General features: G+C 40.2%; 1 protein-coding gene across 2 annotated transcripts in view; it reads left to right on the top strand.

Moving 5' to 3' along the window:
- The window catches only part of CLDN10 (claudin 10), a 107,157-nt gene extending 88,743 nt beyond the window's left edge, over window positions 1–18,414 (top strand). The window contains exons 2-5 of one of the 2 annotated variants that reach the window (XM_068526325.1): window positions 2,633–2,794; window positions 2,883–2,964; window positions 16,956–17,063; window positions 18,068–18,412. In XM_068526325.1, the coding sequence (XP_068382426.1) occupies window positions 2,633–2,794; window positions 2,883–2,964; window positions 16,956–17,063; window positions 18,068–18,188 (473 nt within the window). In that variant the 3' untranslated portion in view covers window positions 18,189–18,412. Of the gene's footprint in view, window positions 1–2,632; window positions 2,795–2,882; window positions 2,965–16,955; window positions 17,064–18,067 lie in introns of both variants that reach the window. The other variant, XM_068526324.1, reaches the window with a different exon arrangement.
- Window positions 18,415–21,241: the final 2,827 nt, after the last annotated feature.

Genomic DNA, 21,241 nt, shown 5'->3' on the forward strand with positions numbered 1-21,241 from the left:
AGGAGTTAACTATAAATTATACTTCAGAGAACTTCTGAGCAAATATGTTCATGCCTCAGCACTTTAATGTGTTAATTAGCTATTAACGGTGTCAGTAAATTAGACCTGTCAAAAATAATGGCCTCCTTGACTAGGTTTTTACCACTACTTCACTTGAGGGTGTTACTTATAAGTTTTGACCTCCGGAACTCTTAAAAAAGCAAGGTTGTAGAGGTCTGCCTTGCAAAAGATAAACTCTGAGAGAGTTTGTGGGAAGTCACCCAAGGCTTGAGTCTGTGGGTGTTTTAAGGACTGGTAGCCCCTAATTTACAGACCTCAGGCTTACCAACAACTCGATTCCATCTATGGCTGACAGTGGAGTTTATCCCCAGGAACTCCAAACCCTTCTTTTGTGCATGCGATGAGTTAGCAGTTTATTGCTACTGTTCCCACACCAGAGAGAGTTACCTTCTCCGCCAAACCAGGGTTCTGGTTGGTTCTGAGGAAGGACCTGACTTCATCAGAACCTGCTCTCTATCTCTCCTCTTGTGCTGAGAGGGCAGAGCTGATCCTGCTGTAGGTACCAGGGCTGAGACCGGACAACTGAGTGAGACACTCGGGGGAAAAAATGGTACGAGTAGTGGTTAAAGTTTAAAGCCTACTGTTATTTTTCCAGTCACATTAAGGGTTGAATTCATCAGCCTGGGATTCTGACCACTGTGTACCATTTGGGAAAATGTGTTTTATGTTCTTAGTGATCAGACCATAGACGTAACCTTTTGCAAGGCTCGTGTGTTTTCTGTACATAAAGCCTGTAAGACTCCTAAGATAAATGCAAATTATGGTGCATGATAAGGTTTTCTAGAATAGTTTTTTAAATATAGGATAGAGGTTATATCACACACACACTTTGTTGTCTGTTTAGGATTGCAGTAAGAATCAGCTAAAACACCTCAAAACCACAGGTGAAAACAAATCTCAAAAAATAATGAAACCACACTGTCCCAGTAGCTCTGGTGGCAAATGATGAGTCACTTGTGGTTATCCTGGAGGACTGTCTTTAATCTTGCAAGGAACTAACAGGCTTCCTCCCCCTGTGCTCCTATTTCTCCCTGGGTTCTGGTTGGGGGACTTGAGGGTTGAAGTTTAAAATAGAGCTGGGTCACTCTTCAGCCGCAGAGACACAGATAGCCCTGCAGCACTACTATAGCTACCAAGATAAGCCTCCATTATCCTGTTTTGCTAAAAATAAGTTTCTTTTGCTGTTTTTGACAGCCTTACCATCAGTGAAATTATTTTCCGTCTGGAAGTAGTTCACACTATAAAATAGAAGATCATTGTCATTGCATTCTGCATTTGTAGGTGCCTAAATCTGTTCAGTTAATTAGAGCATCTTCTGGGTACTCTTCAAAATGGATCCTAGGGGTAGGACTGAAACTTAAAATTTTATTCTTTCCCTGAGAAACATAGACTGGAGGCCACCTTCCCCCATTATTCCCTGAATATATGATTATCGTAGCCTTAGAATTATTATTTATCATTGACTTTGCCTGAACACAATAATAAATGACTTGGTGTATCTTGGCACTTACGAGTTTTTTCATATTAAAAAGTTTAATGCCAAAAGTAAACCTGAGAGAGATGTACGTTCATTTGCTTAACAAATGAACACACCAGTATGTGCCATCATTATTTCAGACTGAAATATGGCACTGTTTCAGTCTGAAATGAAAATGACGGCATGTGGTAAAAATGTATCAGTTTAAATCCTGTTAACTTAAAATTTGTTAGTGTTTGGACAAAAGCCAGGCTGAAGTTTACCATCACCCTGGCTGTGCAAATAAAAATACGTGACTAAGAAAATGAATGGTGTAGGAGGAATGATCAAACAAACCAACAGAACAAGCTTTCAGGATACTTTGAAAGCATCCATTTATATGCAAACAGTTAATTTCATAATTATAAAATATTCTTCTAGGAACCAACCAGTGCTTATTTAAACCCAATGTTATTATGTGTGCTCTGAAATTTTTTTTTTTTTTGAAAAATTTTAAAAGGTCATGAAAATACATCTTGATTTAGACTTCTCATGGTTCATGATGACATTCCAGTCAATCTCATTTATAATCTTTGACTAATATTAGAAGATGTGACTCTGTGGGAGCTCTGCTCGATTATAAAGATTACAACGTCAAAACCATTAAAACATCTATTTTAAAGGTCTGATGTGCAAAGGAGTAACAGGGTTGAGATAGTGGCAGATGAGGTTTCCCAGGGTGAAAGGCAGTATTGCATGGGTTTTGTAGTCAGAGCTGGATGGAATCCATTTCAACCCCTTACTAACTCGTCTCTGGCACATTATGTAACTTTTGTGTGCCTCAATTTCTTCATCTGTGAATATGGGAATAATAACACTCAGAGATATATCCTGAGGATCATGCGTATGCCAAACTGAAAAGTGTGTGACATAAAACAGGCACTCCATACAGATTAACTTGCTTTTCTTTCTTGCTTGTCTTAACATATGTTTTAACCATTATGGTTATTTTTTCGGAAAGCAGAACACTCATTCATGAGGACAATGTAAAATGAGAGTTTCTTCCTGGACAACCACATGTTTTATGTTAATGTAAATGACCTACTCTAATTGCAGGTTATATCCAGGCATGTAGAGGACTTATGATTGCCGCCGTCAGCCTGGGCTTTTTTGGTTCCATATTTGCCCTGTTTGGAATGAAATGTACCAAAGTCGGAGGCTCAGATAAAGCCAAAGCTAAAATTGCTTGTTTGGCTGGGATTGTATTCATACTGTCAGGTAAATAGTAACTTTCTTCCAGACAAGGTGCTTCAGGATGTTAATGAAACACCAGTAATCATAGCACTTTCCTTCTGATGCTCTTCAGGGCTATGCTCAATGACCGGGTGTTCCCTGTATGCAAACAAAATCACAACGGAGTTCTTTGATCCCCTCTTCGTGGAGCAAAAGTAAGTACTCTTCTTAAGTCTGTATGCTTGTGGCTCACAGGAAATGGATATAAAATCATCTTCTAAATTAAGGTACATAAATTTCCTCCATGGCTTATGAAAGTGAGACATACTGATAAATGATGTTTGATGACATTATTCAAGAGCAAACGTTTTATATGCTACATTGGCAAAAGATGCATTGAATCACTGCATTAGTGTTACATAGTGTCTTGTCTCTAAATAGCTCAAGGCATAGGATTTAGAATGCTAAAGGTCATCTACTGTACATCGTAAAATTGAAGTCACGTAGAGGAAAAGTGCAAGAGAGGTGTAAGATGGGGAGGAAAGAAGGGTAAAGTATGACAGCAGAAAATTAAGAGCTTGCCTCGATTGTTGTCCATCCAAAATGATATTTGCCAGATGTTCTGGGCCAGCTTCCATCTCAGGCATTGAGATCAAAACTGAGACTGTGATCCTGAAGATTAGAAACGTTTAAGTGATATTGAATGAAATACTATTTTTCATTTTTAGTTAGCCTTTTACATTTGTTCTGTTGACCACGGCCTTAACACGTTCCACCTAATAAACCTTTGTAAAGAAATTGTACCTGATGCAGGGTCTTTAAAAAATGGTGTAAGAGTGGCACAGACACCAGATGTGACCGGTCTCAGCTGCGGGTGAATGGTTTGGCACTTACAGACCAGTTTGTTTGTTGTTGTTGGTTTTTAACTATGGGCTGTTGCTTTTTATAGTTTCTCGAGGCTTGTTTCTTTGCATTGGGAAAACCCAAGGAATACCAAATTAGAAATAATAATAGATCAAATATTTTGTCTTCTGTGAGAATATTCCCACAGACTTCTGTAGAAAGCCTCATGTGTACTGCTATCACCCAGGCTGGGGGTTCTCTTTCAGTCTTCAGATCAAATGTTATGGAATTTTAAAAGAGTAATTACTAAAATGGCTGATCATTACTTTTTTCTGGTGGATCTAGGAATCTTTAGGAAATGATTTTTCTAGTACTGTCTTTAGTTTATGCATAAATAGTAAATGTATATATAATGAAATATAATGAAAATAATAGCTAACACATGTTGAGTCCCTACCAGGTACCAAGCAGAGCATTGCAAATATTATTTTATTATTTTAGTCTTACAACATCCTTATGAGGTAGGTTCTCTCTGTACCCCCTTTTTTAAAATTGGGGAAAGAATTCAAGTAATATGTGCAAGGGAACTTGGACTAAGCTAATAGGCTGATTGAACTATGATTCAAACCAGGCAACCAAACTCTAGCACACTTACTCTAAAATGCATGATATATAATACTCTATCTACTATTTTGTAATTTTTGTGACAGTATGCCATATATATTTTTCATCAAAGAAGTTTCTTTTGTGCAGTAGTGTTTATTGTGAAATTTTATTAAATGGAAAACAAAAATGACTGCTTCAGACCCCAGTATAATGTTCACTCCCCTACCTATGTTAGAAAATGTGTTCTGATTTGTAAACTTTCTCCTGATTTTTGATAATGAGATTTGCACAGATGTGCATGGCACCAAACATTGAGATGAAAACTAAGACTGTTCTCCTGAAGATTAGAACCATTTTAATGATATTTAAGTGAAATATCAGTTTTCATTTAAATATTATACTTAAATGATATTTTTATTTCAGGGCTTGATATCATAAATATACCACAAAATCATATTTCTCACAGTTTATTTTATTAACGACATTGCCGACTTTTCTGGATTATCTTTCGTACATCACTGTTCTATCTTCCTGACAATCATTAATGACGTCTTTGTCAGACTCTTAAAAATCATTTTCATCTTTTCTCACAAGGCCAAGGTTAATATCTGTATCTGTATGCACAGTAACTTAAACCTTTCCTTTGTGTTCTGTGCTTGCTATATGCTCAGTCACCTAACTCAGTTTAGTACCACTGGAATTTCTTATTCTTTCAGATTTTCGTTAAACTCAGTTCGGTAATTATGGACTGTGAGAGGTTTTCCTCTTTTCTACATTCTTGGTGCTACTTTGAACTATTCCATTCCCACTGTGAGCTTCCCAGCATCCCTCTTTCTGTCTATGCCTACTCTCTCTCTTTCTCTCTGTTTTCTCATCTGAAAAATCAGGATAATCATAGAGTTGCTGTGAGAGTTAAGAGAGTGTGTATGTGTACCCTTAGAACTGATTAGAAAAGAGCAAAAACCTTGTATTAATAACTGTATTGTGTTAGCTATTATTAAGGTTGCTTTTTAATTGTGTGTAGTAGTTAAGATGTACCTTATCTTTATGGATGTCTTTATTAGCTCTTTTCTGCAATGACTTAAAAATATAACACCTACAATTTGCCAATTTACTTTAGGTCATTAAAAACACAAGAGTGAGGGATTATGAAAAACACCATGGCTTACAAATTGGTAATATTTGCAAATAACAGGTCCTTCACACCAAAAAATACAGACTTTATTAAAAAAAAAAAAAAAAAAAAAAAAAAAGGAAACCTGCATATTGAGAACATGTTTAGCTCCTTGAGATCAGAACTTACTCACATTTCTATCCCAGCAGTGCCTGGCACAAAGAAAGGCCCTCCATGACTTATGTACAAGGAATTATCAACGTCTGTTGAGAATTGTTAAATATGATCAGATGCTAATTACCCACAATGGTAGAAAAGAAGCATGAAGATGACATGTGACACCTACAGGAATTCACAAACTTTATTTAAATAAAACTTCTATAAAAACCAACCAGTTGACTAACTTGCTGTCATCTGTTTTCCTTTTATCAACGCCTCTAGTGGAGGAGAAGAAGATGGAAATTAGGAAGATTAATAAGCTGCAATTTGGATATCAACACAAAGTAGACTGATTCCATAGGTGTTTTGTTTTTTTTTAATATTTATTTATTTATTTGGTTGCACCGGGTCTTAGTTGTGGCAGGCAGGCTCCTTAGTTGCAGCTCCAGGGCTCCTTAGTTGTGGCATGCGAACTCTTAGTTGCAGCATGCGGGATCTAGTTCCCTGACCAGGGATCGAACCCGTGTTCCCTGCATTGGCAGCACGGAGTCTTACCCACTGCGCCACCAGGGAAGTCCCTCCGTAGGTCTTAAAAAATATCATAGGGGGCTTCCCTGGTGGCGCAGTGGCTGAGAATCTGCCTGCCAATGCAGGGGACACGGGTTCGAGCCCTGGTCTGGGAAGATCCCACATGCCGCGGAAAAACTGGGCCCATGAGCCACAATTACTGAGCCTGCGCGTCTGGAGCCTGCGCGTCTGGAGCCTGTGCTCCGCAACAAGAGAGGCCGCGATAATGAGTGGCCCCCGCTTGCCACAACTAGAGAAAGCCCTCGCACAGAGACGAAGACCCAACACAGCCATAAATAAATAAATAAATAAATAAATAAATAAATAAATAAATAAGTAAGTAAATAAACCCCAAAAAAAGTTTTAAAAAAAAAAGAATGAATTCTTTGAAAAAAAAAATCATAATTTTTAAAGTGAGATTTTGATTTTGGCGTATTCTAGGGGATAGGGCTTCCTAGCTGTCATTTGCTAGAATTTAGTAAGCGGTGCCTCTGATGTAGTTTGTGCATGAACACACAGAGGAATATGTTGGAGAATCACTGCCAAAGGCAGGGCCAGCCCTGGAAGAGTTGGGATAAGGGCACCACTCTAGGGGGGTTCTGACTATTTCTTTGGTGTCTTCATGGATCTGCATGAGGGTAAGTTCCTTGAGGTCAGAAAACATCTATTTCATCTCTTACTTGCCTAGCACGGTGCCCGGTATGTGAAATCCTGATCTGTAGAACTAGTCCTTTCAGGATTAGCAGAAAAGCCTTCTGTTATCTCAGCAGACTGAGGAAGGCTCTGAGAGGATGGAGCTAGGAGGCGGGCTCACCCTCCTCTTCCCACCCTTGTCATGAATTCATCTTTCTCCAGCAGCATGGCTCCCTCTGGTCCTAGATGGCCTGGCTGTGGCATAGGCATGCGTGTGTCTGGCCCTTAGGAAAGGCAGTGAGGAACACCTTCTTGCCACATGCTCTAGTTTAAATTTCTGCTGAGCAAATACTTGTCCCAAAATGCACTGGAAAACAGTTCAGGCCTCAGAACCTAGTTTTGTTGCTATTTTTCTTAAGGATTCTCTGACATGTAAATTGAATCTTCTTTGTGGATTTCTTGGACATCCCTATATAAGACACACCTTGGTTGCCTAAGTTAGAAACACACAACTAAGCTCATCCACAGAGTTCCCACCACATTCCTACTATGTGCAGGGAACTCTGTAGGTGCTTTATTGATGAGGGAACAAAACGAGTGGCTTCTGGTGTATCGTTGGCATAAAGATTGTGGCAGTAGCGCTGCAAACAGTAGTAGGTTTTGTGTTCAGTGGCTAATTATTTCTGAAACCCTTCCTTTCCCACAACTCATGTGGGAAGATTTTTCTTCCTGCCTACAATCATTTGACAGAATTGCAATCTTTAAAGAGCTTCACGTGACTGTGGTTGTTTCTGCCATTTCTCCATTTTTTCCTTTTGTTTTACTTCCTTGCGTTCATTCAAGTTGTGGTTATGTTTTATGGCTCCAGGATGGGCTCCTGCAAAGCCTTTAAAACTATTTCTCAACTCTTCCCTTTGGGCTGTTTCAAACCAACTTCCTCCTTTTTATTAAAGCAAAACCTACCACATAAAAAAATCTATCCTCTTGCAAGCTTATGGTCACAATCACCCCTTAGCGTGATTCACCGTGTCATTGTGTTGAAATATAATTACATATCCCCACCATGGCTTTGTTGTCCAAACCACTAACTTCTGAGTGTCTTGCTTTGTTTTTTCTTAAATAGACTGTTCCGAAGAGTTGATTGGCTTAAAGAGTTGTTCTGCATAAATAAACTTCTTTTCAAATCATGCAAAGTTGGGGCACTGAACCAATTTCCTTAATTGAGGAAACAGGACATCATGATCTTAGATTTATTCTCTTTTAGTCAATGAGATTTATCATGAATGTTTTGGCTCAGATATTCATATTTGGGTCTATCATACTCCAGCCGTTGTATTTTCAGAGTTTTTAAAACCATGGAGTTATTTGTCTCTAGCACTCTTCATTCAGTTAGTTTCTACTTTAGAATCTAAGTTTTACTTAGGTAAAATCTTTTCATCACTGTGGTTATTTAGTAGTTAGAGAAGTAAACAGCTGTCTACTTCCCCATAGATTCTCTCATTCTTGTTATCTGTCAAGTTCGATGCACAATGGACAATTCAAGAAGGACGTTTCTAGGTTACACACATTTTCCTGGGTGAAGTTGAAAGGAATATCGATCTCACTAGGTGACCTTGCCTAGATATTTAACTTCTCTCTTCTGTCCTTATTATAATTTAATGAATTATAGATGTTTGTGTACTTAAGCTTATTGCAATCATGAGGTTATTTGGAGAATGAATTAATGTTGGTAAAAGGCTCATAGATTCTCAGATAAGGGATTCCATAGAAGTGCCAAGTGTTAAGAACAAAACAGAATTTGACTGTTAAATATTAAGAAGGTGTTATTCTGTGATTTCACTTTGTTCTGTGGTAGCACTGGCCACTTCAGATCATCAGAATTGCTCTGATGCTTTTGTTAACGCTGGCAGGACTTAAAAATATACTTGGAAATCAAGTGTTTGGCAACTGTGTTTTGTTTTCACTGACCAGTATATGAAGTCACGACTCCTTCCAGTCTGCCAGGCTTTCTGGTGACTCAGCTTTTAGCACCACCACCCCATTCCCTCCCCTTTTTCACATCCCAGCGAACCCCTGCATATCCTGCAGGAGTTGCATTCTGCATAACGTGCCCACCTCGGTGCTCCCTTTGCCCTTTGTGCTCCGATTATAATCCTGCTGGGCAGTGGCACTTGCTCATCAGTCCATCTTCCAAACCAGATCAGGAGCATCTCGAAGCGAAGACCACGTCTTGCTGATTTGGGCATCTCTTGTAGCTAGTCCCTACTCTGTGACATTTCCAGCAAGGATGGTCAGTCAGCAGTGGTGTACAACTGTCTGTCTGTCTGCATCTCTCCTAGAGCGGAAAGACCGAGTATGCTAGGGGAGATTTGGTTAAAGGAATGGGGAAGGAAGGCAGCCTACGCACTGGTTAAAAATGAGGACCCTGGATCAGGACTGCCTGGGAGGGAACCCCAGCTCTGCCATTTATTAGTAGTGTAACCTGGTAGAAATTACTTTCCTTTCTGTGTCTTGTGTTCCTCATCTGTAAAACGGGAAGAATGAGAACTATGAGGTTATTGTGAGGATGAAATGAGATAGTACATTTCAGCTATTTAGAATGTGCCTAGCATATAGTAAGCACTCAGTAAATGCTGGTAAATTAATTTTAATGGTACTGACCCTTAAGCAGAGGATATTAATGTAGCAGGTCATTATCTTATATGCTGTATTAAGGGTGGCCACAGAGAAATGTATATTGAAATTTTGGAGGCCTAGTGGAAAGGATAATTGTTGTAAGGCACTTGACTCTCAAGTGGAAGGCAGGTAAGGGACCTAGCATGAACCCATTTAAAAGAAACAAGGCTTGTGTAATTCCTTCTCTTTATTTCTGATCATCTCCATCACAGCTCTGAGTTAGAGATACGCAGCAATTTGAAACTGTCAAATGGATAGATACTCCTGAGACCCTTCTCATGAGAACTCATTCTATGTTCATCTTCCCAGCTCCAGGTTCGATTCTAAACTGTTTTCAGGCAGTCTGCTGAGGATGCGGAAGATCATGTAGGGTCTGCTTTTAATTGACCCATGCTTTTTTGCTGCAAATCCATCTGTGTTTTCTTCCTTCAACACAAACAGATGTGCACACCCACCTTCACACCCACAGACTCTTGCTGGTCATGGCCCCAGGTGTCACAGGACAGCCCTGGTTGTTTTAGGAATTTCCCCTCTTGGAGCACAGCCCCCCTCTGCAGTGTCAGTTTATTCAGACTTAAAAGTTTGCGTGAGAACATGTTACTGTGCCTACTTTGAGTGTTGTGACTCAGCACATGGTTTCCCACTTAAAATCAAGGCCCAGTAAACCCCCAGTTATCCACACGAATGGAGAGCAATGGCATGGACGTTGATCAGTGACAGATTTGTTTTTGAATTGAACTGTGTAATTTTGGGGACAGGAGGTGGTCCTTTTAAGTTATAATTTACTTTGACTAATATTATATTAAGTTATACTGTGGATGGCTTATAAAATTTCCATGAGTAATCGGCAAGAATCAGAACTCCTGTAAAGACACTCACTGTGCACTTTACACGCGGTTAGAGAGGGAAGGAGGCAAAGAGGTTAAGAGGCAGGTTTTCGAGTTCACTCTCTGCTCAGCTCCTTGCCCTGGCCCTTGCTCCTCTGTGATCTTAGGGAAGATGCAGTTGCTTCCTCTGGGTAATGGGGATAGCACCTCCTGCTTCTGAATGTTAGGGGGATTAAAGAAAGTAACATATAGATAGCACCCCCAACGGTGGCACATGGTAGGTGATTACCTGTTCTTAACATACAGTCTATAGAATTCTGAACTACCCTAACGATAACTCATAACACACGGAAAGGTAATGCACGCATGTCTGTTATAAACGATAAACCAGAGAAAAGAATGCGTGCCTGTTACGAACATTGAAAAGCAATTTAGAATTGACACACACACACAAATCAGTCTTTATTTTAAAGCGTTTCCTAAATTTGAGAATTCTCTGTGAAGGCTCCATATGCAAGTAGGTGCTTATTATTTAAATTATCCCATTCTACTCTAGCCACCCTTTGCGAGGCACCTGCCGCTATTTCCTAGCCCTGTAGGAAGCTTTGGGTAGGAAATCTTGTGGCATCTTCCAGACGGTTGAGCAAACTGTTAACTGATGTGAATTGCATAAGGAGAGGAGAGACTGCAGCAGCCTCGGGAGATACACGGGTCGGTGGGCACCAAGCAGCCTGCTTCCGGTGCCTGGGGCCCCAAAAGAATGTGGAGTATTTGGGGGAAATGCATGTTTGTAGATAATGCCTGTAGAATGCTTGTTTACATAAAATCCATCCATGCAGTTATATAGACCTTGGATTATATAAGCCTATGAGTTGAGGAAAGTTTCTTTTTGATGGTAATCTTTAAAAGATTGGTAGACCAATGGAATTCAATTTTAAAATGTTAACATTGATCATATATGGGCGTGCTTCCTAAACTTTAAACTTTTTTTTAACATATTTAGTTGTTTTAAGGTAACTGGAATGTTTTGGCTGCTACCACCCTTGATTAAAATGAGGAGTAGGGCAGTATGTTTGAAAAAAGACTATCCTTGATGTCAAAAGACTTGGCTCCTAGCTCCGTGACCTTCAGCAAGCTCACTTTTCTCTGGGTATCTTAAAAGGATGAGGATTTTTTCATTTGTTAAACAGTTTTTGTTTTGTGTTCGGAGGAGCTGCATTTTCTTTTTTCAAGTCCAACAAGCCCTGATTTTAATGATTACGCTCACCTCTTTTTGTGCTGGGTGAAAAGACAGCCTGAGGGAATTCTGAAAAAATTCCATACCCTAGAGCCACTGAGAATGCAATGAGCCAGAGAGAGAGAAAACACATCTTTCTGAAATGACAACTGAAAACACATTGTACGGATTGTGTTTTTTCACATTGATCCCATCCTTTACTTAGCTGAGGTGTACACAAAAGGGAGAAAGAGTGATGGTTCAGAGCTCGGCGACTGGGATCACAGTTATGGGTTTTAAATCCTGGTTCTACTATTTGCTTAGCTGAGGTATGGGGAGGAAAGTAATTTAATCTCCCTCAGCTTCAGTTTTTTCATTTGTAGAATGACCGTAGGAAGACCTGTCTCTCAGGATTGTAATGAAGATCAAATATGATAATACATGCCAAAACAGCTTAGCACACAAAACAAAATCCTAGTACAGTGAGCTGACAGTAATAGTAGCCATTGTTGTGGCGGACTGTTACTTGAATCACATCTATGCGGATTTGGGAGAACAGGTAATGTTTACTTTACGAAAACATTCTCTTCCGCTTCTCTTGTTAAGTTTCATCACAGTTTACTATAATTATTTGCTTAGTGTCTGACCATCCCCACTAGACTGTAAGATCCTTGAGAACATAGCTGTGTTCTCTCATCCATCCTGAAACACATGGTTCGCACAATGCCTGGCCTGTCACTTCTGTGCTGGTGGCCAGGGTAGGCTACACCAGCTCCCCGTGCATGGAAAATTCAAGTCACAACAGGGGTTTGGGTGCAAGAAAGACAGAGGGAGTAGGTGAAAATAAGAGGTGTCCCTCAATCCGTTCCCCCAGGATTACTGTGCAGGTTACAAGGCTGAAATAGGAGGCGAAGTATGAAATGCATCAGAATTTAGGCCAGGTGTGGTTCTAGCTCAGGCTCTCTCAACAGGAGATGAAGATGTGAGCAGTAGCTGGGAGCCCCAGGTACAGCCAGGTGAATAAGAATTAATTTCATCTAGTAATTCAGGGTACATTTTAATGCCTTAGATCTTTATGGTTCTTTTTTTGGGAAAATCATAAGTGATCAATCTGTGTTTTACTTTCTCTGTATAGAAGAGAAAATTTTCCCTATTACTTGTTTACTAGATTCACATTCGATTATATACATGATTTAAGGTAATAAGGCAGCTTTGATGAGTCCTGCCCATCGAGCAGAATGTCTGAGAGAGATTCCAAAAGCAGTGTTCTGATCTGTAAAACGAAGTTATGTCCCTAGCCTGACGGTCCTGGATCTGTCTGGTGCTAAGCAAATTGATAGCCTTTCAGAATAACGAAGAAACTTTGGCGATTGTAACAGCTCAATAAAGAGGCCGCTCTCCCAGTGGGAAAGCTGGTCTAGGGCCAGGAGGATATTGTTAACAAAAGACAGACCTGCAACAGATCATCTGAAATCTGGCTAATCATCTGAGGTACTGAAGTCAGCTTCTTCCTGTTACCAAAAATGAAGAAAGATTTCCAGGCAGAGACAGAGTTTCCTGATAAATGTTAAAGGAGGTGTGGCCCGGAACAAACGAGTGGATGTTACATGGCTCACCTTCAATCCTGTCTTTCAATAATACAAGGCCATTTTTGCCAGATCACGTACACTGATGGGTGTGAATTCAAGTCACTGTTGAATAAGTCTGCTATACGTGTCTTTCAACAGAATGAAGAAGAAAAAGTCTCTGTAAGAGAGAACCAAGTCACAAAAGCCCTCACATCCAAATTGTTAAAAATTATTGGTATAGACGTGGAATCTCTTAAAGACTTCAGCTCTAAAATGGTTCTGTTTATTAGATGTTTGTCTCTGACAGAATTCATAAGAAGTGCAAAAGGAAATGACATTCTCCTTGGAATAGAGTCTATATTTGGTGACCTCAAGAAAATCTAAAAATATATTTAAAAACAGGGATAAGTGAACCAGTTTTTGATACAAGCCAAACTCATGATTCTTAAATCCCCTCAGAAAGTTTCAAGATGCTTAAATGAATATAAAGACACAGTTTCCAACATTTGAACTGCTTGGGTAATTTATCCTCTGATTTCTACACATTTGTATGCTCTTTTTATTTTATTTTTATTTATTTATTTATTTTTATTTATTTATTTTTTTTTTTAGAAATTCACGTTCTTTTATTTATTTATTTATTTATGACTGTGTTGAGTCTTCGTTTCTGTGCGAGGGCTTTCTCTAGTTGCGGCGAGCGGGGGCCACTCTTCATCGCGGTGCGCGGGCCTCTCACCATCGCGGCCTCTCTTGTTGCGGAGCACAGGCTCCGGACGCGCAGGCTCAGTAGTTGTGGCTCACGGGCCCAGCTGCTCCGCGGCATGTGGGATCTTCCCAGACCAGGGCTCGAACCCGTGTCCCCTGCATTAGCAGGCAGATTCTCAACCGCTGCGCCACCAGGGAAGCCCCTTATTTTTATTTTTTAATATTTCTTTATTTATTTGGCTGCTCCGGGTCTTAGTTGCGGCATGCTGGATCTTTGTTGCGGTGTGCAGGATCTTCGCTGTGGCATGTGGGATCTAGTTCCCTAACCAGGGATCAAACCCGGGCCCCCTGCATTGGGAGCCTGGATTCTCAACCACTGGACCACCAGGGAAGTCCCTGCTCTTTTTAAATGAATTGATAGTGCCGAGCTGTGGTTTGATTTCTACCACCCTAACCCGTAATGGACTACTATTAATAATTAGAGACTTATTTTTAACCATGAGGCCTGGCACTGGCATCCTATTTTAGAAAGCTAAATATTTTGGAAAAAATCTCAGACTCTTTCTTCCAGGAGTATTTATATTGAGAGTTAAATACTAATGCATAGTTTCAGGAGAGAAAACAGCCTAAGCTCTAGGGGGAAAAATAAAGAAAAATAGAAAGTATCATTAAATTGTAATCCTATACTCATGTCCTCCAAGTAGAAATTTTCACTATGCTCATCCTTTAATTGTCTCTGCAGTAAAAGGATGACAGCAGACGGACTTGATGCCAGCTTGCTGTAGGAATTGCAGATGTTTAAAGAGGTCCAGTGACAGGCACCTACACCTTGGCAGCCCCTCTGCTCGTTTTATTTGTGTAATCTCATCCAAACTTCATACAAGAAGGGCTGATTGTGGAAATCCAGTATATCCTTTTTAGATGTGTAACATGATATTTAATGAAGGTATCTTTTATAAAACTACCAGTTTAACACTTGATCTGGCCAGCTCTTTTGTTTTCACCTGTTCCCTTCACTCTTCAGTCCTCTTTTGAGCTGGTTTTTCTGCAGACCGAAGGGGTTTTTCCCCACTTACATCAACCTTCTGTTTCTGCTACTGTGTCTGATTGGAACAGTTCAAGAAGTTTCTCGGTTCCCAGAGCCTACTCAGTGCTCCAGGGCAGGATGAGGTGCTCACAGCTGTTCCTTCCTTTAGCTCTCCATTTGATTTCCCAGGGAAGGCAACACAAGAGTGAGAAAAGAAGGGATCACAAGGCAGAGTGTACTGTGTACGTTACCCATTCCCCGTTGCAAATGGAGGCTGTGAAATACCTCAAACGCCGGATCTGGAAATGGGCACGTGGACCACAAGGCCCTCATCTTGTGTAAATGTTGCTTCCTGCTCCTGCTGGCTGGCGGCCAGGGCCACACTGTCACACCACCACTGCTGCCTGCCCCTGCCCAGACGGGAGTTCAGACATAGCACCACAGCATGTAGGAGAGGATGAGGCAAAGCTCAGGACAGGCACAGGTCACTCACGCCAGCTGCTGTCCTCCTAAGCCTGGCCCTGGCCCTGCACTTAGCTCAGGGGGACAGGCTGACCTTGGCCCTGACTTTCCCCTCTTACTCTCACCTCTTCCTTTCCGTTCTCAGCCCCTCTGTGGATTCTGTGTGATCAAAACAGACCCTTCCCACTCTGACTTCATTTGACACTGAAAAGCACCATTAGGTAGGGAATGTCGTCCGTCAGTTTTTGCCTTGTGATGGAGGTCTGTGGGCTCAAAGAGTTTGAGAATCACTTCTTTATTTAAAAAAAAAAAGTAAAAAAATCCCTATTCTTCAGGAAAAGGATAGGCAGACATGAGAACACTACAGCCCGAGATTTGGTATACTTTCCTCATTCCTTATTTGTTTCTCTGAAACATATATATATCATATCTATATATAGATCTCTATATATATGTTTCTCCAAAACATATATGTATATATAATGTATATATATTCCTCCCCTAAAAGGATTTCCTCCAGCCCTCAGCTGTGATTTCCTTTGTTGTTCTCAGTAGCGATATTTGTACATTTGTATGGTGACCTCTCCAAGGCAGGGGAGAGGTCTTTGCATCTGTTCTAGTCATGAGCGGAGTACTATGGCCTGCCATCTAGGAGATGCTTCACAGCAATCTGTCACTAAATTATAGTTATTTTTTATTCCTCTCTCACTAGATCGTAGTGATAAGCAAGATGAGGGCGTACCTATCACTGACCTTTCATTGACACTGTAGAAGAAGAAAAACGACTTTTTCCTCTACTCTCCTAGATTCTCTGCTTGGACCCTGTAAATTAGACTGAAAAAAAGGTAGATTAATAAGAGAAAACCAGAGTTCATTAACATGTGCATCACACATACACATGGGAGTACCCAGTGATGCGTAACTCAAAGGGGTGGCTAGAACTTGAGCTTTTATAGCATCTTAACAAAAGAACAATACATTTGTAGAGAAGTGGCAAGACAAAGGAAAAGGACTTTGAGCTTCTAGAGGCACAAATTATGGGAAGGCATGTGATGAGGGAACTAATGGAAGATGAGAGTTAGTGAAGTTTGTTACATAGATTACTCTGGTGCCATTTGTGGGCCGAGCAGCGTGTACAGTGTCTCTGGGAATTAACTTCGGTCCTTCCTGGCAGAGAGCGGGTAGGGAACAGCTTTACAAATTTATGTCCTGCTTTTAGGCAAATGGGCGGAAGGCAGAGAGCTTTCCCCCGTATCTGTTTCTTCTCAGTTGCTTTCAGCTCAAAATAATCCTTGTTGCCAAAGTGGCATATTTGGGGTGGCATGTTCTGCCACCCTTCAGTACCTTGCACATGACTGCACACAGCAGGTGCTTGATAAACACTGAGTTGAACTAAAATGAAAGCAAAGGCAACTTTCCCTTTTCTAACTGGAGTCTGCCTTAACGGTTTAGCCCGCGTGACAGAATAAATAGATGGAAACCTTTGTGAGCTTCAGGCAGAGCCCAGAGGAAAGATGCTGATAGGCCAGGAGGCCCCAGCTTGAGTTGACTGCTCCTGCTTTGCCCACAGGGATGCTTTCATCTTCCTTTCGGGATGTTGGGAAGATATAGTCAAGTGATGGCTATAAAAACGCTTTGAGAAAAGTTTAAAGCATTATACACATACAGATGTTATTACTTCCTGTACAAGCTCCAATAGCAAAAATGTATTTTGAGCATTTAATAAGTGTTGGCTAGTAGTGTTAAACGCTGTTTACTCCCCAAATAAGTAAGCTTTTATACTTGTGTGATACTTCTTCACAGGTATGAATTAGGAGCTGCTCTGTTTATTGGATGGGCAGGAGCCTCACTCTGCATAATTGGTGGTGTCATATTTTGCTTTTCAATATCTGACAACAACAAAGCACCCAGGTATGAAAAAGAGACAAAAATGACCTGTTAAAAAGTACAGTACTATTCTAAATTGTTACATGTGGGACAAATTATAGATAGTTAATATGATTCTTAGAAACTTCAAAAACCCAGAATTGGGAAAGGTTAGGAATATATAGTAAATATGACATTTAATATAGGAAATATTATATTGAATAGAATAAATATAATTATAGTTCATTAAAAAAAACCCAGAGCTTACCATTCTTACATTCCAAAGCTATTGATGTAAGTAGAAATCTGGGTCTAACTTTGGGGGTATATTCTTCACTTTGGCCTCATCATAATTTTCACATAGGCAGAAATTGCTGATTAAGGTCACCACAGTCTCCTAGGTTCCAGGAAGATGAGTTTTAAATAAGTATTTTTCTTTTTTTATAGATTTATTTATTTATTTATTATTTGGCTGTGTTGGGTCTTCGTTGCTGTGCGTGGGCTTTCTTTAGTTGCGGCAAGCGGGGGCTACTCTTCGTTGCGGTGCGCAGGCTTCTCATTGCGGTGGCTTCTCTTGTTGTGGAGCACAGGCTCTAGGCGCGTGGGCTTCAGTAGTTGTAGCACGTGGGCTCAGTAGTTGTGGCTCGCGGGCTCTAGAGCGCAGGCTCAGTAGCTGTGGCGCGTGGGCTCAGTTGCTCCGCGGCACGTGGGATTTTCCCGGACCAGGGCTCGAACCCGTGTCCCCTGCATTGGCAGGCGGATTCTTAACCACTAGCGCCACCAGGGAAGTCCTTAAATAAGTTTTGAAGGAGAGTTAACTGAACAAATTAAGAAGCCATGAGTTTCTTCTGCAGATTCTCTTGGTCACACCAGCTGTTCAGAAATGACATTGAAATATTTCTTGGGAAGAGAGAGAAGGGAAGAAAGCTAAAAGTAATCAGGGAAAGACAAACTTAGCTGTGACAGAAATAGGGGCAAAATGGTTTCTTCCCATTTTTGTTTGACCTACGTGTAAAAGACAATCTACCAAACTGTGTTTTGCCTTGCAGAATGGGATACACATACAATGGGGCCACATCTATCATGTCTTCTCGGACAAAGTATCACGGTGGAGAAGATTTTAAAACCACAAACCCTTCAAAACAGTTTGATAAAAACGCTTACGTCTAAAAAGAGCACTGCCCGCAAGCCGTGTCTTGAGCTTGTTTTAAACGTGAACTGTTCACAAAATGCTGCCATCAAGGCCCTCCTACAATTAACACTCAAATTATTTTTAAAATACAAATTTGAAGAACTTGTTGATTATCGGATGTAAATGTTCTTACATAGTTACATACTAATCATTTTCTGTTGTGACTTTCTATAAAAAAATAAACAGGCTATTTACAGGATTTGTATATATTTTATACATCATAAAATTTGTATATGTATTTAGCACCAAAGATTCCAGTATTTGTAATGTAGCCTTCTTAATCATTCAGACCTTGCAGTCTTTGTCCCCATTTTTTATGTTTTTTCTTCGTATATTAAACAGAAGGTGTATAAGGAGTAGTGTCTTGTAAACAGTATGGGGGCAACCTGAGACTATTCCTCAGATGTTTGGGTTGAACGAACATGTACTGGCTGCGTAGAGCCGAGTTCTGGTTTCTGACCCGTCTGTCACCACCGTACTTCTCCACGGCTGCTCCAGCAAGGGCTAACAGGAACAAATGCTATTGCCCATCGCCTGGCACGTCCGCTTTAAATAACTGCTCCGGCTTCTCCAGTACAGAAGGCAGATCCTGGGGTGGGGCATCGGCAAGAGCAGAGCTGGAGATGCTGGTCATGGCCGACTTTGGGGCCAACAGAGGAAGGCCTGGAGCCGTGTTGTACCTGCCCCGCTCAGAAATAATGGACCAAGTTCCAGTGTGTCGCTCAGGTCGTGTGCATGGAACTAACCGGTAATGGAGAGACAGCATTTTTCAAGACGTGTTAAGTTGCTCCAGTGATCTCTGACCAAAGACGCCGTTTTATTTCTAGAGGCGGCCCTTTTACCTCATGCCCGTAAGGGCGATAGTTATCTCAGTCTGCGTGTGCCCTCACTCACTCCATCCTCACAACTGCCCCCTGAGGTAAGTGCTGTAGCAACCTGAGCTGGCAGGGGATGAAACGAAAGCAGAGAGTTGAAGTGACTTGCTGCGGCGAGTGACAAAACCAAGACTTTGAACTGAGGCAGTCTAGGGTGAAATATACAGTCTCAAGCTTTGGATAAGAATTGGTTGTCTGTGTAAATCTATGAGTCAGACCCTTTCCAATACTAATCACAGCATGGGTGACCATAACATTTTCATTTTCCTCAAGCGTGAAAGACTTAAAAAGGAAAACCACATTGTTTGGAAGTACTCAATGAAAGAAAAAGAACAAGTTTATTACACACATATATATGTGTGTGTGTGTGTGTGTGTGTGTGTGTGTGTGTGTGTGTATATATATATATATGATTTTTTTTCCAGACCATGATAATGCTTGAATACCTTTTCCAGGGATACAAATGAACTGAAAGCCGTGGAGGGAGGTTAGGTGCTACAGGCCAGTGGCGGGGCCGGGTTTTGTGAGTGTGTGTTTAAAACAAATTTTTAAATTTCAGAGCTGTACTGGTGAAGACAATATTTTGATTGTACTGAACTGTTCTAGCTTCTGAAGAATTTACGGAGAGAAGGGGTGAAAGTACAGAAACACTGTGTCAGTAGCCAGAAACACATTAGTTGTGCGTCAATGAGGAGAAATATAAGGCGATAGCCCAAAGGAAAACGAACACGCCAATTCTAGTGCAATCTAAAATGACAGGACTAAACAGATAAAGGATCGGTCCTTTCAACATAACTGTTGGGTTTCCTTAGCGGACATTCATCATATTTCCCCAACCCTTTCTGCTCAGGAATTAAGACCTGGCAGACCCAGGACTTGGATTTGAGACCCAGTTTAAAGCCTACTTTTGTCACTTTCTAAGTGTATGGCTTTGGCAAGTTATTGTATAACAACTGTTTCTCACATCTTTAAGAAAATTATAATAACTAACTGTGTCTCAAAGTTGTTCTAATTAAATGAACTAATAATGCATGTTAAAAAAAAAACAAACGAACAAGGAGCTCAACAGATCTCTGAGGAATAAGTGAGTGAATGTAAGGGCCTGGGCTCCTTCTTAGGCGTTGTTGTAGGTTGCTTGTCTCTGTCCTACTACAATGAAGATTTGACTCAGCATTTATTAGAGCTTTTAGAAACATACATAAAGTGAGTACATCTGCATAAAATTGGCCTTTGTGGGAAGTTTTTAAAAGGGTGAGAGTAGCCCACAAGTAAAAAGGACTCTGGTGGGGCAGAAACAGATAAAACATTGTTTTAACTTTTAGGTCAGTGTGTTTACATGGCACAGCTACCCAGGCAAGCTTAAATCCTCTAACGAGATAAGCCTAACTCAGAAATCAGCTCTAATAATTCAGCCACAGTCACAAGGATGTAATGGAGGGCTTTACTTGAAAGGTTGGCAAAATGAAGAAAGATAGATACAAAATCCAAAAAACCATTTAGTTAAAATGTAACTTTTTTTTGGAAACAGAGTACAGATAGTACCACAAAGTATAAAAAATGCAGAAAACAGTTTATATGAACTTTTTGAATGTTGACAGTGTCATTGTTAAGAATAAAACTAAGTTAGTTTTGAGGTACTTTAGAATACGGGCTGGGCATTTTAAAAAAGTGAAAAAAACTACAGACACATATGAATTGAGTATTAACTCGATCTATTCTGTTCACAGTGCGATAAATTAACTGACGTTTAAACTGGCTACATTTTATTCATAAAATATCCAAGGTAAAGATGATGCCACAGAAATGGTATTTAAAGTTCTAAAATAAAACAACATGCTTACAATGGCTCAAAGCTGCATATGGTAAAAGTACTTCTGGAAAATGGAGTTATCTAACGTGGGCCTAGCTATATTTTTATAACTCTAAACTTACTTCTATATGAAAAATAAGCAATCTACTCTTAAGATTTCACTGATTCCACTAAATCAGTTTTAAGGATACTAACAGAGCTTTATAATAAAACACTTCCAACGTGACAACATACATAAGAAAGATATAAAAAAAGGTTTTAATTCAAACCAAAACCTGCTATAAGAAGTTTAAAAAAAAATTCACTTAAAAATTAGTTGAAAAAAAAATACACTTACACACTAGAG

The sequence above is a fragment of the Eschrichtius robustus genome, chromosome 18 (genome assembly GCF_028021215.1).
Source record: "Eschrichtius robustus isolate mEscRob2 chromosome 18, mEscRob2.pri, whole genome shotgun sequence".
Lineage (NCBI taxonomy): Eukaryota > Metazoa > Chordata > Mammalia > Artiodactyla > Eschrichtiidae > Eschrichtius > Eschrichtius robustus.